The following is a 13,062-nucleotide window of genomic DNA, read 5'->3' as shown; positions in this document are numbered from 1 at the left end:
GTCATCTAGGCACCGAATATTGTAGTCACAGCATCCATCCATTTTTTTTTTATTTCTTTTCACCATCGTTATGCAACAAGGCAGGCTAACAAAAGAAGAGTATCGACAAGCCAAAGATCTTGACGCAGCTCGTAAGGCTGGCACAGCACCTGCAGAAATAGATGATGAGGGTAACGAAATCAATCCTCACACCCCACAATTTATGTTAAAGGCACCTTGGTATGTGGATAACGGTAAAGTTTCGTTGAAGCATCAAAGAGCACCAGAAAAGCGTAAAGCACCCAAATTCACAGCGGACGATAATTATTGGTATGCTAGAGGAAAGAGAGCTGTAAGTATGACATAGAGTGATTAAAGATGCTCATGTTTCTTAGGGACCTGCGGCAACCAAATACCGTAAAGGTGCTTGTGAAAACTGTGGTGCAATCACGCACAAAACAAAAGATTGTGTTGAAAGACCACGTAAGAAGGGTGCTAAATGGACAGGCGAGAACATAAAAGCAGATGAAATTGTTCAAAATGTAGAACTCGATTGGGATGAAAAGCGTGATCGTTGGAATGGCTACGATCCTAGAGAACATGATAAAGTCATTGAAGAATACAACAAGATTGAAGAAGCAAGAAAGCAACTAAAAGCATCAGAGCTTGACAAACAAGGTCCCACAACGACTTCAGAAGCTAAGAAGATTGCAGGATTATCTGATGATGAGACTGATGAAGATGATGATAAATATGCAGATGGTGCAGACATGCCAGGTCAACATGTGAACCAAAAGACAAGAACAACAATTCGTAATTTGAGAATTCGTGAAGATACAGCCAAATACTTGCTCAATTTGAATCCTGACTCTGCATTTTATGACCCCAAGACACGTTCTATGCGTGACAATCCATTGGAATCTCAAAAGAATGATGATTTGGACTATGCTGGCGATAATTTTGTCAGATATACAGGTGATGCTCCTGAAATGGCCAAGGTTCAATTGTTTGCCTGGCAAGCTTCAGAAAGAGGCAATGATGTTCATCTTCAAGCCAATCCTACTCAAGTTGCCATCCTTCACAAGGAATACGAATCAAAGAAGGACCAAGTGAGGAGTACAACACAAAAGAGTATTTTGGAGAAATACGGTGGTGAAGAATATCTTGAGGCGCCCCCCAAAGAATTGTTATTAGCACAAAATGAAAATTATGTTGAATATTCAAGAGCTGGTAGAGTCATTAAGGGTCAAGAAAGAGCCAAGGCTAGATCAAAATACGAAGAAGATGGTAAGTTGAAGACTTGATTAATGTAACGACTTATTTTGCTCTAGTTTTTATCAATAATCACACTTCAGTATGGGGATCTTATTGGTCAGAAGGACAATGGGGCTATAAATGCTGTAGATCAAATATGAAGAATTCTTATTGTACAGGACAAGCCGGTATTGAAGCTCAAAAGGCTTCACAGCTTCTCAAGTAAATAAATTTTTCTTTTTTTCTTGTCTTTGTCTCTCTCTCTCTCTTGATCTCGGTCACTTATGAATACATATACTCTTCTTTACTATGGTATTATCTTGTTCCTTATCTATATCTTGTCAAGATTACGCCGTCTATTTAAAGCGCGTAAAAGACTAACACGCAATTTGCGTACACAGTTACAATAAAAATGAGTCATTTTTCATTTTCCCACCATAAAAAACAGTATAAATATCCGTTCCTATCTTTATTTTCGTGTTTTCTTTCATGTACGCCATTGTACGTAATATTCCCTCTAGCTTTGCTGACTGTGTCACTTCAGTTGACAACACAACCAGTCCTATTGATATTCAACTGGCAAAGAAGCAACACGATGATTATGTAGAAGTAGTAAAGCAACATGTAAAGCATGTTATCCAAGTTCCTGAAGATGAAAATCACCCAGGTAAATAAATATGCATCTATTTTATATCTAAATATTTATGTACAGATTGCTGCTTTGTTGAGGACAATGCTGTTGTTGTACAGGATAAAGCAATTGTTAACTTTCTCGGGGCTGAATCACGTCGCAAAGAGGTTTCTGGTGTTGAAAATGCATTAAAGGAGGTAAATATAATATTTAGTAATTTTATACCACTTTCTAAAAAATTGCTTTATATAGATACCAGCCATTAAAGACATTGTTTATATGCATGATATTGATCCTGAGGCTACTTTGGATGGTGGTGATGTCTTGTTTACTGGTAAACATATGTTTGTGGGTTTATCCAAGCGCACCAATCAAGCAGGTGCTGATGTGCTACACAAAGTCTTTTCTGATAAATGTCCTGTCTATACTATTAAGGGTCTTGTTGGTAATGACTCTTTGCACTTCAAGTGCATTGTTAGTATGCTAAATGATCATACCTTGTTGGTTACTGATAAACAACCTGGAAACAAGGTCATTCAAGAGATTAAGGATTATACTCAAGATCATTATGAGTTCATCAAGATACCTGATCAAGTGCCTTCCAACATTCTTAGTCTTGATGGTGGTAAATTTGTTATTTATCAACAAAACTATCCAGAATCAGAAAAAGTGATTCTTAGCGAATTAGAGCAGAAAAGAGGTATTCAAGTCAAGTCACTCTGTATGAGTGAACTCATTAAAGCAGATGGTGCATTGACATGTTGTTCTATTCTTATTCAATAAATAAATGTTGCCAAATTAACATTTTAGAATATAGAAAATTCAAATGCACACATATGCAGAGATTTCCTTCTAAAAAAGTCCATATTGTACACTACCATAAAGGTTTGAAATATAGGGGGGAATTTGAAACAATTGCAACCAGCAGGAGTTTATTTAGCCGATTTTGTCTTGAAGGAGTAGCACATTTGTCAATGCATGCATTACCAAATAGAGCAAAAAAACTATATAAAGGAGAGTACCTTTCTCTTTCTTTCTTTTTCTTTCTTCTTTTATTATTATCATTATTATCCATTTGTTATATGAAAAAACTGTCAACACCTATTAAGCATCACCATAGCCGCAGCGAACATCAATTACCTACTAAAGAAAGGTTATTTCCTTTACATCGTTCTATCACTGAGGATGATCACTATAATCAAGATCATTCTTCACCCATAACCAAATTTGTACGCAAACTATTAGGTATGTGAAATTGACTCTATAGTTAATCTCATGCATATATAAGGTTTAAGTAGACCTGCAAGACCCAAACCATGTCATAAATCACGCTCAACCACATCTATCACTCGAAGTTCAGTCATTTCTTCTTACCAACCAGACAAATCTTCCAAAATTGAACATTGCTCTATTGAGCCTAGAAAACCAACTACAATCAAGATTGTCACACCAAATGAGTGCACCCTATCTACTTTTGTCATGGACTGGGACCGACAAAGTTTACCAGATAGTAGCTTAATAAGAGGTGAAGATGATCATTGTTCTACTACTACTACCTCTTCTTGTCTGGCTAACAGTGTCGTTACAAGTGACAATAGTTCGCTTTCTGATGCTCTATCAGACACGAATAAACCTTCTTCAGCTGCTATTGACGCCCTTGTGAATGTAAATTTGTCACACACAAAAAGAAACGATGAATTTGAGAATATGCCAAAAATAAACTTGTTTGGTAGGGGGCATGACACTGCACCTGTCATGACAGAGTCAATAGCTGACATGGTAAGAGATATAAGCTAATATCGTATGTTGAACTTCTTGTTAGATTCGTCCATATATTCCCAGACGATTCCGAATTGCACAAAACTGGAACTTGCTCTACAGTCTAGATCAGCATGGAACAAGTCTAGCCACAATATATTCCCTTATGAGAGATGTTGATGACCCATGTATGATGATTATCAAAGACGCAGATGAACAGGTATGTCGCTACTCCTAATATCATTTTTATTGATTGTGATAAGATATTTGGGGCTTATTTGAGCAACCCTTTGATACAACAAAGTCATTATTATGGAACAGGTGAATGGTAAGAAGCAACTTAAAACAAAAAGAAATTTGTTTACTAAACTGTCAATAAGTTTCCTATGGAAATTAGCATCGCAGCAAAAGCAACAAGCAATGCCCAAAGTAAAAGCCTTTTCTTGGACTGGTAAAAATGACTATATGATACTGTCGGGTACTAATTTTATTGCTATTGGGGGAGGGTAAGTCAAAACAGGCTAACAAGGACACTCATCGTTTTTCTAGAGATGGTAAATTTGGGTTGTGGATAAATTCAGAGCTGCATGATGGTTATAGTGATACATGTCCTACTTTTGACAATGAAATTCTGTCACTTAAGCCTGAATTTAAGTGCATGGAAATGGAAATATGGGGATTGTGCCTGTAAAGTTTTTTTTTTTTTTTTTTTTTTTTTTTTTTTTTGATTGTTGTGAATACATGGTCTCCTTTTTTTCTCGTAACTTCTCCTTTGTAAAAACTTATTTTTATTGTATTCTAAATAACCACAGGTATTCTGTTACATTTAATAATACCATTAGGACCAGAAGTGTAAATATTACTATCATTAGAAAGGATTTGAATTTGTGTGACACCAAACGCCTTCAACTATATCATCTGTAAGAGTTGATCCCTTTTTTTTTTTTTTTTTTTTTTTTTTTTTTTTTTTTTTACTTACTGGAATTCGGTTAAAAGACGGTGTAAGGAACCTATTCCTTGGTTGAATATCAAACGACTGCCGAAGCTTATAAGTCTTAGCGTCCCATATCTGATTCAAACAAATAAATATCTACATGTACAATAATGAGTCTTACTTTGAGTTCACCATCAATAGAGCCAGTAATCAACGACTTGTTTTCCGGATCAATTGCTATGGATCGAATTCTAGCATGATGAGCTGTAAATGTATGCATGGTTGTACGTTGTCGAATGTCAGATACAACTATGATAATATCAGATTAGTATATACGTATTTTTTGGATGACTTGTACCAATTTCGCCTCTCTTTCCTCCAGAGAATAACAGCTGATTGTCTGCTTCGTATGCAATAGCGTATGCCCCGCCTTCATGACCAGGAAGAGCTAGAATAAAAACAGTCAGGGTTCTTATAAAATAAATGTAATCGACGTACCACAAACCATTGCTTTAGATGTAGGTAATAGTGTGTCCCATAATACGACATGGTCACGCCTAATAATAAGAAATGAGTACCTAATTTTCGCTGTATCTACGCTTACTTTCTACTCATGGTCACTGAAGTACCAGCTGTGGCAATCAAACTGCTTGAGTTAACAAAAGTGAAGTCTCGTGTAGCTTTCGAATGACAATGGATGGTCTGCAAACAAATCAGAATTATACATGTACAAAATACTAACTCACATAATAAGCTTTGTTAGAATGTGCATGCGCATCAAATCGCCATAAACATAGATTGCCAGATGCATCTCCTGCGCCAAACTTTTGACCAAATTGATCGAAATGAATTCTAAAATAAATGAATACTTGTCGGCCTATATATGTCTTTTTTCCCTGTTACCTTGTTGTCTTGCCTTGGCATCCGTAATAACTTGCTATTTCTTTTTCTTGACCAAATTGCCAAAGAATAGCACTGGGACCACTGTTTGTCGGTTCGCATCCTGTAATATCTAAAGCTACAGTTAAGACACAACGCACAGCGTAATGACTTACAAAATGGATATTGGGGATGTGTCTCAGCACAACTTGCAGTAATAGGTCGACGCAAGACAATCTAGATAAAGTCAATGCGTTATTTTATAGACAACATTTACCATCTTTTCGCGTTCCATATTATCTACAGGGGCTGGACTAGTAGCCACAGGCGTTCGTGTGATTTCAGAATTCTTTGTCAATGATCGTCTTAGCGAATCATGCAAGTGCTCCAAGTTCAAGTTTTGAGGTACTTTTTGGATATGATCATCAAATGTTCGGCTTCCAGCAGGTGAGATAAGAGGAGTAGTGTTGTCTGATATTCTTGAAGAAGGAAGCTTGTTTTTACGTATTTGTTTGACTGCAGTGGTGCCTGTTTGGATAGACTCACCTTCAGAATCCGTATCGTCTTCCTCTGTATCTGGATAGCTGTCCAAGTGATGATCTTGTCCTAATCCAGAAGAAGAAATTGATCTTGTTCGAATCAAAGGCTATACAAAAAAAGTCAACATATGTGTGGTTCAATACAAACTTACAGCGCCTATATTATCGCTTGCTTTTGTTAGATCGATTTCTTGAATTTCAGATTTCATGCAAACTGCCATGGTGTCACGCACAGACTAAAAAGAAGGTATGACTAAACCAAACTTTGTGAATATGCTATTTACCGAATTTAGACAGAATCCATAGGCAGTGCTCGAAGAGTGATAGACACTGCGAGAATAATCAGTACGATCATCTGCTGCCAACACATTCACAGACAAAGGCTTTATAGTCATGTTAGTGTTATATAGCTCAACATATATACTTACCGAGGCATTGATGAATGGTAGAAGTCTATCGAATGAGCTCAGACTTTTGATAGATCTCCAAAACTTCTTTTGACGCAATGTCTTGAACTGCTTCATGACATGATCTATATACAAACATAGTCAGCTGTCATTTGTCTTTTTTGCAATATAGGATGCATACGGCGTGTCATGTTGTTCTCTAACTGTCTTGAAATGGTCTGCTTTAAGCAATGAGCTCTATAAGCAACCGGATCCAACAGTGTGGTCCAAGTAAAATCAGATAATTGCTCTACACAAGGCCAATGAGCTATGTAATTTCATATTGGTAATTTTACCACTTAGGCTATTATGTCGACCTTGGCATTGCATCGAGTGTTCAATAGAGGATAGCACAAAATGAAGAGAAGCAATTTCTAAAATATTAGCACCAGCTTCTTTATCTTGTGAGTCAATCAATGGTCTATAGACTTCTTCGTGCATATCATAACCAAACAAACTTTCCTCAGAGAAGCTTTCAAAGTCATCAGGCGTCATTTCAGCCTATATCTAGATTCAACAACATTGTTCATATACATTCTGTCTACAAACCATTTTGATGTCGTTTTTGGTAAGTTGGGCAAGACAGCTTTTGAGGGCTTTCAGACTATCTGTGGAGCCAAGTGCTTCTAAAAAGAACTTGAAATGGCATAACAGAGTCCAGCATTTTTCGTAATAACGTTCTTTAAGCGTGATCAAGATCATGCTGAGATACGTTGTAAGCACAATTTGATGTGTCATTAATGAAGCTGATTTGGGGTTGCAGTAACGAGCACGCAAATTGCTCCAGATAGAAAAGGTCTTTAAAACATGACTATAGCAAGAAAATCAATCAGCTAAAACAAAGTGAGTTATTTCCTTACTCTGTCCAGTTTTCCACAAAAGCTAATGTAGCATAATCAAGCTCTTGAGGCATGAGTGCCACTTCATTTACTTCAAAGCAACCGACTTTAAAAGCACGGAGGAACTGATGAACATCAAAATTATTAGGTACTTGCTCATTTAAGATGTACAGATAGAGAGGGAATACGTCTGTTTCAATACTCTTTTCCATCAATAAGCGGGACAACACATCAGGGGATATTTTGAAGGATGCTCCTAGATCAAGAATAGCTTTTCGATTGAGTAAAAAGTTGCTTCGATATGCAATTTCATGCACATTGTCTGGTTCCTCTAAACCATTATAGAGTGCAGAGGCTGCATGGAAAAATGTCTGTTGTATGGATTAATAAGACTAAAATAAACGTTCAAGATGTTACCTGTAACAAGCGAATCACAAGCAGAGCTTTGTAGGCATCCAAGCCATCTTGTTCTCTTACAGAATCGTCTGTTTTGTTATCGTCTTGATTCTCTGTAAACGAATCCTGTTCATCATCAAATAGCCCACCAGAAGATGTTGTCTTTTTAGGTTCAAACAAATCATCGTCATCATCAAACAAGTTACTAGCATAAGAAGGCTTTTTAGGTTCTGCAAATAAATCATTGTCATCTGCAAATAAGTCAGAACTATAGGAGGGTTTTGTCGAAGGTTCGTCAGCAAAAAAGTCTGTTACAAATGATGGTTTTGTTTCTGGTTCCTCAAACAAATCTTGTGCTCTTTCCAACTTGGCAGGTTCTTTTTTGACTGTTGAAGGGGGTTTCATATAGTATTTTGTCAAAATATAAAGTGCCAATAAAGGACAACCTAAACGCTCGTACGATCGAGATACAAATAAAGAGAATCGGTATTCAATGTCATATGGCACAATGGATGTTTGCTGAACATGTTGCTTCAGGTAATGGTATAATATAAAAGCATTTGGATCATGAACAATGGCTGCAGAATCTGCTTCTGAAGTATCTGTCGTCTTGTCTGTGAATTGAGATAGAGGCACAACCATAGATCTCACTGCTTCTTTTTGTTTGTTGAGTAGCCAAAACGCCATACTAGTCAACCAACGATCATTGGCTTCTACTGCCGCTGGTATGACGGTATTTTCTAGTATATCTCTTAAAAGTGGACTATGATCACCTATACAAAAAGCAATATGAGAAGGATGTCAATATATGTGACAAAAGCATTACCTTCATACACTCTACAAATTGCAATAGCTAATTGATAATCCTTTAAATTTTTCAAAATGACATTGATAGCGTCTTTCAACTTGTCTGCTAACAAGAAAAAAGCAGCAGCATACTCTATTGTACTTTAACATTAGAAAATTGCATTAGCAAAAATACCGTACTTACCAAATCTTTGCTTTCCTAGCAACGCAAATGCATTCTTGGAAGCTGCTCTTTGCCAACGAGGGTCGTTAAAATCGTTTGCCAGAAACTTTTTCATTGCTGCTTGTTCTTTATGATGTGCTGCCGAGTTCCATAGTCCTTGCAACAGGGGTTTCTTTCTCAAAGCCAAATAGAATAGTGTACAATCAATTGGATCTCGGTAATCTTGTTTGGATAAGTAAATGTTTCGAGCAATACGTGTCATTTCATTCCTCTATAAAAAGCAATGAGCCATTTGCTTAAGAACCTTTGGACATTCTTACCACGACATCGATCTTTTGAAGCCAAAAAAACATACCCAGAGATCGAGCATCTTGCCAAACAAACTTTTCCCCGCACAGTCGAATACATCTCTCCAACAGCAAGTCTTGAGATTGACTATGCAAAGCCCAGACATAGTCTTTAGGATTTAAATCAAGCTGTTCTTGATTTTCTGGTAATGCTTGTTTTAGGTGAAAATAGTTTTCTAACAAGGCAATAAACCGAGCCCCATTTTCATCTAAAGCTTCTCCTTGATCTGCAATCTAAAATAAACATATGTTACTCAATACCTATTCATATCGATCCTCTATATATTACCTCAACAATCGTATTTACCATAGCTATCAAATGGGTCTTTTCATTCTCATTTAATCCAGGCAATGATTTTGACTTGAGGCTATGGATCAAGTTTTTAGCTTCATTCAAGGTTAAATGTCGAACATGATCATCATCTTGACTATTCAAATATCAATACAAGTAGCTTTTTGCATGAAAATACATACACAGAATCATCGTTGTCTTCATCAGCATCAAATAATCCAATACACTGTTGTTTCTGATTCGTTTTTTTGGTTTGTTCCTGTTATTGCATGAGTCGATATTTATGTCTGTGCTTCCTATCCTTACATCTTGCAGTTTGAGCATTTTGGGAAAGGATAAAAGAGGGAACTCGTTGATGTTATTATCTTCATCGTCTACAAACTGTTTCAAGAAATCATACAAAGATACTAAGACACTTTGAACTAGATCCATTTTACCCCACATAATATAATGAATAAGATGGTTGGGATGATAGAAAGGCAAAGGACCATTCATTTCATAAGAGATATCAAAAATGCTTGACATGGGCTCCAGCTTGTTATTGATATGTGGTTTTATAGCTGTTGACAATAAGTGAGCCATTATGTGTTATTAAGTTGGGACTTACACTTCTCTACAGTATCTTGTTCCGTTAGCCATTTTAGATAAGATAAGAGCTGGTTTCCTGCTGCAACTATCAATACACCAACATCCACCCATGTTAGGGCATTAATATCTTCAGGTCTAACAGGAAGAAAGAGTTTAAACACATTATCTGTATAAACAGTCCTTACGTGTCAACATTAAATTTAGTATAACAGACCCAAGTATCCTGATCCAACGCAGTGTTGAATGCTCTCTTTTGACCGAAAATCTCAATTCTTTTTGGGAATGCAATAGCCAAAATATTTTGTGCATCTGAAGTAAGATTCCATGCCAAATGACGAATAGGTTCACTATAATAGAGGAATTAGCTACAAATACATGAGTTTGTCTCTTTCCTAACTTACTCAAACGTCAATGTTGTAGTACAACTAGGAGCGACATTAGTTCTCATATTTGTCCATAAACTCAATGTGTTGGATTCTTGTCCAGATACAATAGCCATTATATTAGGTGCACACTGAATCGATTGAATGGGTGATTCCAATTGCGATACATCTAGACTATAGAGCGCATTCCATTCCACTTGGTCCTTTTCTGTATCGACACTGTAGAACACTACTTGGTCTCCAAGCAAAACAACTAATGCCACTTTTTCTTGCATGTTTAACCGGTAAAGCAGTTTAGAGACAGTATTAGTAGCCCATTGACTTGCTGAAATACTGATGTTAGGATCAGCATCCCATGGCATGCTGGATGTTCCTCGAAAAGTGATATTCCCATCCATCAGATACCAAGTAGAGATTGTCTTTAGCGAAGCAGAGATACCTATCAACAAAAATGTTCTTTCCCCAGTATCTGGATTTTCCATATTGTATACATGTAGAAATGATAGCTGCTTGTTCTTCTCGTTTGGTTCCAGTGGTTTACTGTGATGCAAATGGCAATCTTCCTTGTCAAATTCATACAATCTCAATTGATTTCCATCATACACAGCCAAATATTTATCTATAGAAAGCGTTGGTTTCTAGTTTTCTGCTCCATACTATACCTTTGTCAATAGGAACTGCCAATAGCTCTTTAGAGTCAATAGATAAAGAGCAATCTAATTGAAGTTGCGTTGTCATTTTACCATAAGACTATACATAGACATTAGTCAAGCATTCCAGACAGTCAACAGTACCTCTCTCAATTCATATTTCCAAACATTGATCTGCCCATCTGTGCCAATCGTAGAGAATCTGTTTTTTTGTGTTTGGTATAGTTTGGCAATCGAATGTTGATGTCCTAACCATGTATATTTTAAATGCAATCTTGGTGAAAATGAAGTGGAGTCCAAGAAATCAACTAAATTCAAGCTGTAACATCTAATCTGTCCATGAAGATTACGGGCTAATAGAGACAATTCTATAGGTTTGACTGTGGCTATAATCATGTGAGTTCTAAGCCTATCTTTCCAATGCCCTTACATGAAGACTGGATATGAGAATAGTCATGCAAAATATGGGTTGGATTTAAGAAATAAATGGCATCTAAAGGATCAATGGCCTTATCTACACGCAAAACGACATAGACTCTTGGGATACGGCGAGGAATCGAATTCAAATGTTGAACACCCCAAAATGTCAATGAGCCGTCTGTCTGTATCCTAAGTAGCAAATCAGGAGTATCACGAATACGATCACGCATACGCTCTACACGCTGATCAAATCGCTCATGCTTTGAATGAGATCGAAATTGAGCATTCACAGCATTGGCTAATTCATCACACCCAATATAGTGTATAGGCGAGAAATCCTCATCATTACTGCAAGCAGGATCGTTCATTTGATCTTGTTCACTTGTCACCAGTGACTGATTTGAGTCAACCACAGCACACATATACAAAATATGAGGTTGACTCAAGTCTGTAGGACTCCAGAATCGGCCAATACCATCACGTGCCATGGTAAACAATGTGCAGTCGTTTTCCCTTGTGTTGGGCAATCTTCGCCATGCGAAATGAGTGACGTATCTTGGATGAGAAATAAAGGTACAGTTATACTCTTTCGTATTCTTAGCTATCGGATACCAAATGGTAACCAACCTATCAAACTGTCGTCTTTTAAATATTTGAATACCGAGATATCCCATCAAAATACCTTTCCAACAGTAGCGAACATATCAGATTTGGGCTCAAATTTAGCAAGCATAACTTGCGTTGCTGGTTTTGTCTGGTATAGCATTTTCCACGTCTGTTGTTCATTATCTAATTTCCATAAAGCAATATCTTCTCCTGCACTAAGTAAAATGTCTATATAATGCAAAAATGAATGACGCATGATTTTTTAAAAATAAAGTTGAATGTTTACTATGGATGCTCCAGTCAAGACATGAAACCATATGTGTGGTATCTAGAGTTGTTTCAAGCTCCCATTTGCGTTCTTGCTGGCCTGTGTCAGGCTTAAGAATGGCTATTTGGTTATGATAAGATAGAGCAATCTATAAAATAAAATCTATAAACATCAAACTGAAATTTTTGTAAATTTACTTGTCCAGTAGCACTATTTCCCGCTACAGAAGTAACAGGTTCAAGCTTTTCTTGTTGACTGAATATGGTGCTAGCTACAAAGATCTGAACAAGATTGTCTGGATCTGCATATATGACTATTTTCGAACCAGTAGCATAAACCTATGACATATTTAGTTTTATGTATCGCGTTTTATATAGGCCGTACAATAAATCTCTCACTATCAAAGACAAAAGAGTGTATAGCTTGTGGTTGAGAGTTAACTTGCCCAGGACAGATTTGTTCTAAGAACATGAGGTATTGCTTAGAGAAAAGGGAAAAGAAACGAGTGCGTTTAGTGCGATGATAACGAGTCGATTTTTTAAAGGTTTTTGGGGAAATTTGAAAAACCGAGATTTAAAAGATAGCATTGAGAAGCAAAAACTCGAGTTTTTTGCAGCCCAAAATCCCAATGAAATATTGGCACTTATTACTCATATTCTACTTCTCTATTGTAGGTGTGCAAAAGTGCTGGGCAATTGGTTTTCTATAAGAACATTGGCTCTATGGATGGTCATCATATCAAGCTTTAGTTCATTCCTTGCTTTTCAATCCTTAAAAACATTTGAGTCTTATTTATGCATAGAGAAACCATTGAATTTGCTATAGACAAAGAGTAAACAGAATTTATCATAGATGGCAACGTTTTTTCTTTCTTTTTTGAAGG

The 13,062-nt window shown here is 36.7% G+C and overlaps 6 protein-coding genes across 7 annotated transcripts; 3 read left to right on the top strand and 3 right to left on the bottom strand.

The window, feature by feature from the left end:
• On the top strand, positions 1-1,669 carry B0P05DRAFT_566296 (Pre-mRNA splicing Prp18-interacting factor-domain-containing protein). The gene is made up of 3 exons (XM_051581043.1): positions 1-331; positions 375-1,266; positions 1,311-1,669. Exons 1-3 carry the CDS (start codon positions 71-73, stop codon positions 1,457-1,459), a joined length of 1,302 nt encoding a protein of 433 aa, XP_051429144.1. The 5' UTR covers positions 1-70; the 3' UTR covers positions 1,460-1,669.
• A 42-nt stretch (positions 1,670-1,711) lies between these two features.
• On the top strand, positions 1,712-2,666 carry B0P05DRAFT_566294 (uncharacterized protein). Its single transcript, XM_051581042.1, has 3 exons — positions 1,712-1,900; positions 1,946-2,061; positions 2,117-2,666. Exons 1-3 carry the CDS (start codon positions 1,723-1,725, stop codon positions 2,645-2,647), a joined length of 825 nt encoding a protein of 274 aa, XP_051429143.1. The 5' UTR covers positions 1,712-1,722; the 3' UTR covers positions 2,648-2,666.
• A 257-nt stretch (positions 2,667-2,923) lies between these two features.
• On the top strand, positions 2,924-4,315 carry B0P05DRAFT_566292 (TLD-domain-containing protein; the record flags this gene model as incomplete). Its single annotated transcript, XM_051581041.1, has 6 exons — positions 2,924-3,109; positions 3,153-3,643; positions 3,687-3,842; positions 3,886-3,950; positions 4,003-4,128; positions 4,172-4,315. Exons 1-6 carry the CDS (start codon positions 2,947-2,949, stop codon positions 4,311-4,313), a joined length of 1,143 nt encoding a protein of 380 aa, XP_051429142.1. The 5' UTR covers positions 2,924-2,946.
• Positions 4,316-4,340: 25 nt separating this feature from the next.
• B0P05DRAFT_566289 (WD40-repeat-containing domain protein) lies at positions 4,341-5,325 on the bottom strand. The gene is made up of 6 exons (XM_051581040.1): positions 5,161-5,325; positions 5,055-5,113; positions 4,915-5,004; positions 4,738-4,865; positions 4,602-4,691; positions 4,341-4,531 (listed from the first exon to the last, which is right to left on the bottom strand). Exons 1-6 carry the CDS (start codon positions 5,169-5,171, stop codon positions 4,421-4,423), a joined length of 489 nt encoding a protein of 162 aa, XP_051429141.1. The 5' UTR covers positions 5,172-5,325; the 3' UTR covers positions 4,341-4,420.
• Positions 5,326-5,408: 83 nt separating this feature from the next.
• Positions 5,409-11,169, bottom strand: B0P05DRAFT_364821 (the record flags this gene model as incomplete). 2 transcript variants are annotated; one of them, XM_051573634.1, is made up of 21 exons in its annotated part: positions 6,015-6,081; positions 6,127-6,210; positions 6,259-6,357; positions 6,399-6,506; positions 6,563-6,670; positions 6,717-6,921; positions 6,970-7,231; positions 7,281-7,630; positions 7,677-8,428; positions 8,482-8,595; positions 8,647-8,896; positions 8,946-9,206; positions 9,262-9,400; positions 9,447-9,523; positions 9,571-9,824; positions 9,872-9,987; positions 10,038-10,199; positions 10,254-10,854; positions 10,898-10,985; positions 11,030-11,087; positions 11,139-11,169. In XM_051573634.1, the coding sequence occupies 17 exons, from the start codon at positions 10,971-10,973 to the stop codon at positions 6,326-6,328; spliced, it is 3,867 nt and encodes a 1,288-aa protein (XP_051429139.1). The 2 variants fall into 2 exon arrangements, with proteins under 2 accessions (XP_051429140.1, XP_051429139.1); XM_051573635.1 differs by lacking the exons at positions 6,399-6,506; positions 6,563-6,670; positions 6,717-6,921; ... (13 more) ...; positions 11,030-11,087; positions 11,139-11,169 and adding an exon at positions 5,409-5,672 and having other exon boundaries at positions 5,713-6,081; positions 6,259-6,369.
• Positions 10,934-12,740, bottom strand: B0P05DRAFT_364933 (uncharacterized protein). The gene is made up of 8 exons (XM_051573636.1): positions 12,564-12,740; positions 12,377-12,517; positions 12,198-12,327; positions 11,988-12,139; positions 11,316-11,940; positions 11,139-11,271; positions 11,030-11,087; positions 10,934-10,985 (listed from the first exon to the last, which is right to left on the bottom strand). Coding segments are annotated over exons 1-7 (1,269 nt in total). The 5' UTR covers positions 12,651-12,740; the 3' UTR covers positions 10,934-10,985; positions 11,030-11,086.
• Between the last annotated feature and the right edge of the window lie 322 nt (positions 12,741-13,062).

The sequence above is a fragment of the Gilbertella persicaria genome, assembly GCF_025201335.1.
Source record: "Gilbertella persicaria strain CBS 190.32 chromosome Unknown B0P05scaffold_86, whole genome shotgun sequence".
Lineage (NCBI taxonomy): Eukaryota > Fungi > Mucoromycota > Mucoromycetes > Mucorales > Choanephoraceae > Gilbertella > Gilbertella persicaria.
Note: the sequence above shows the minus strand (reverse complement) of the source record. Positions and strands in the feature narration are given on the sequence as shown.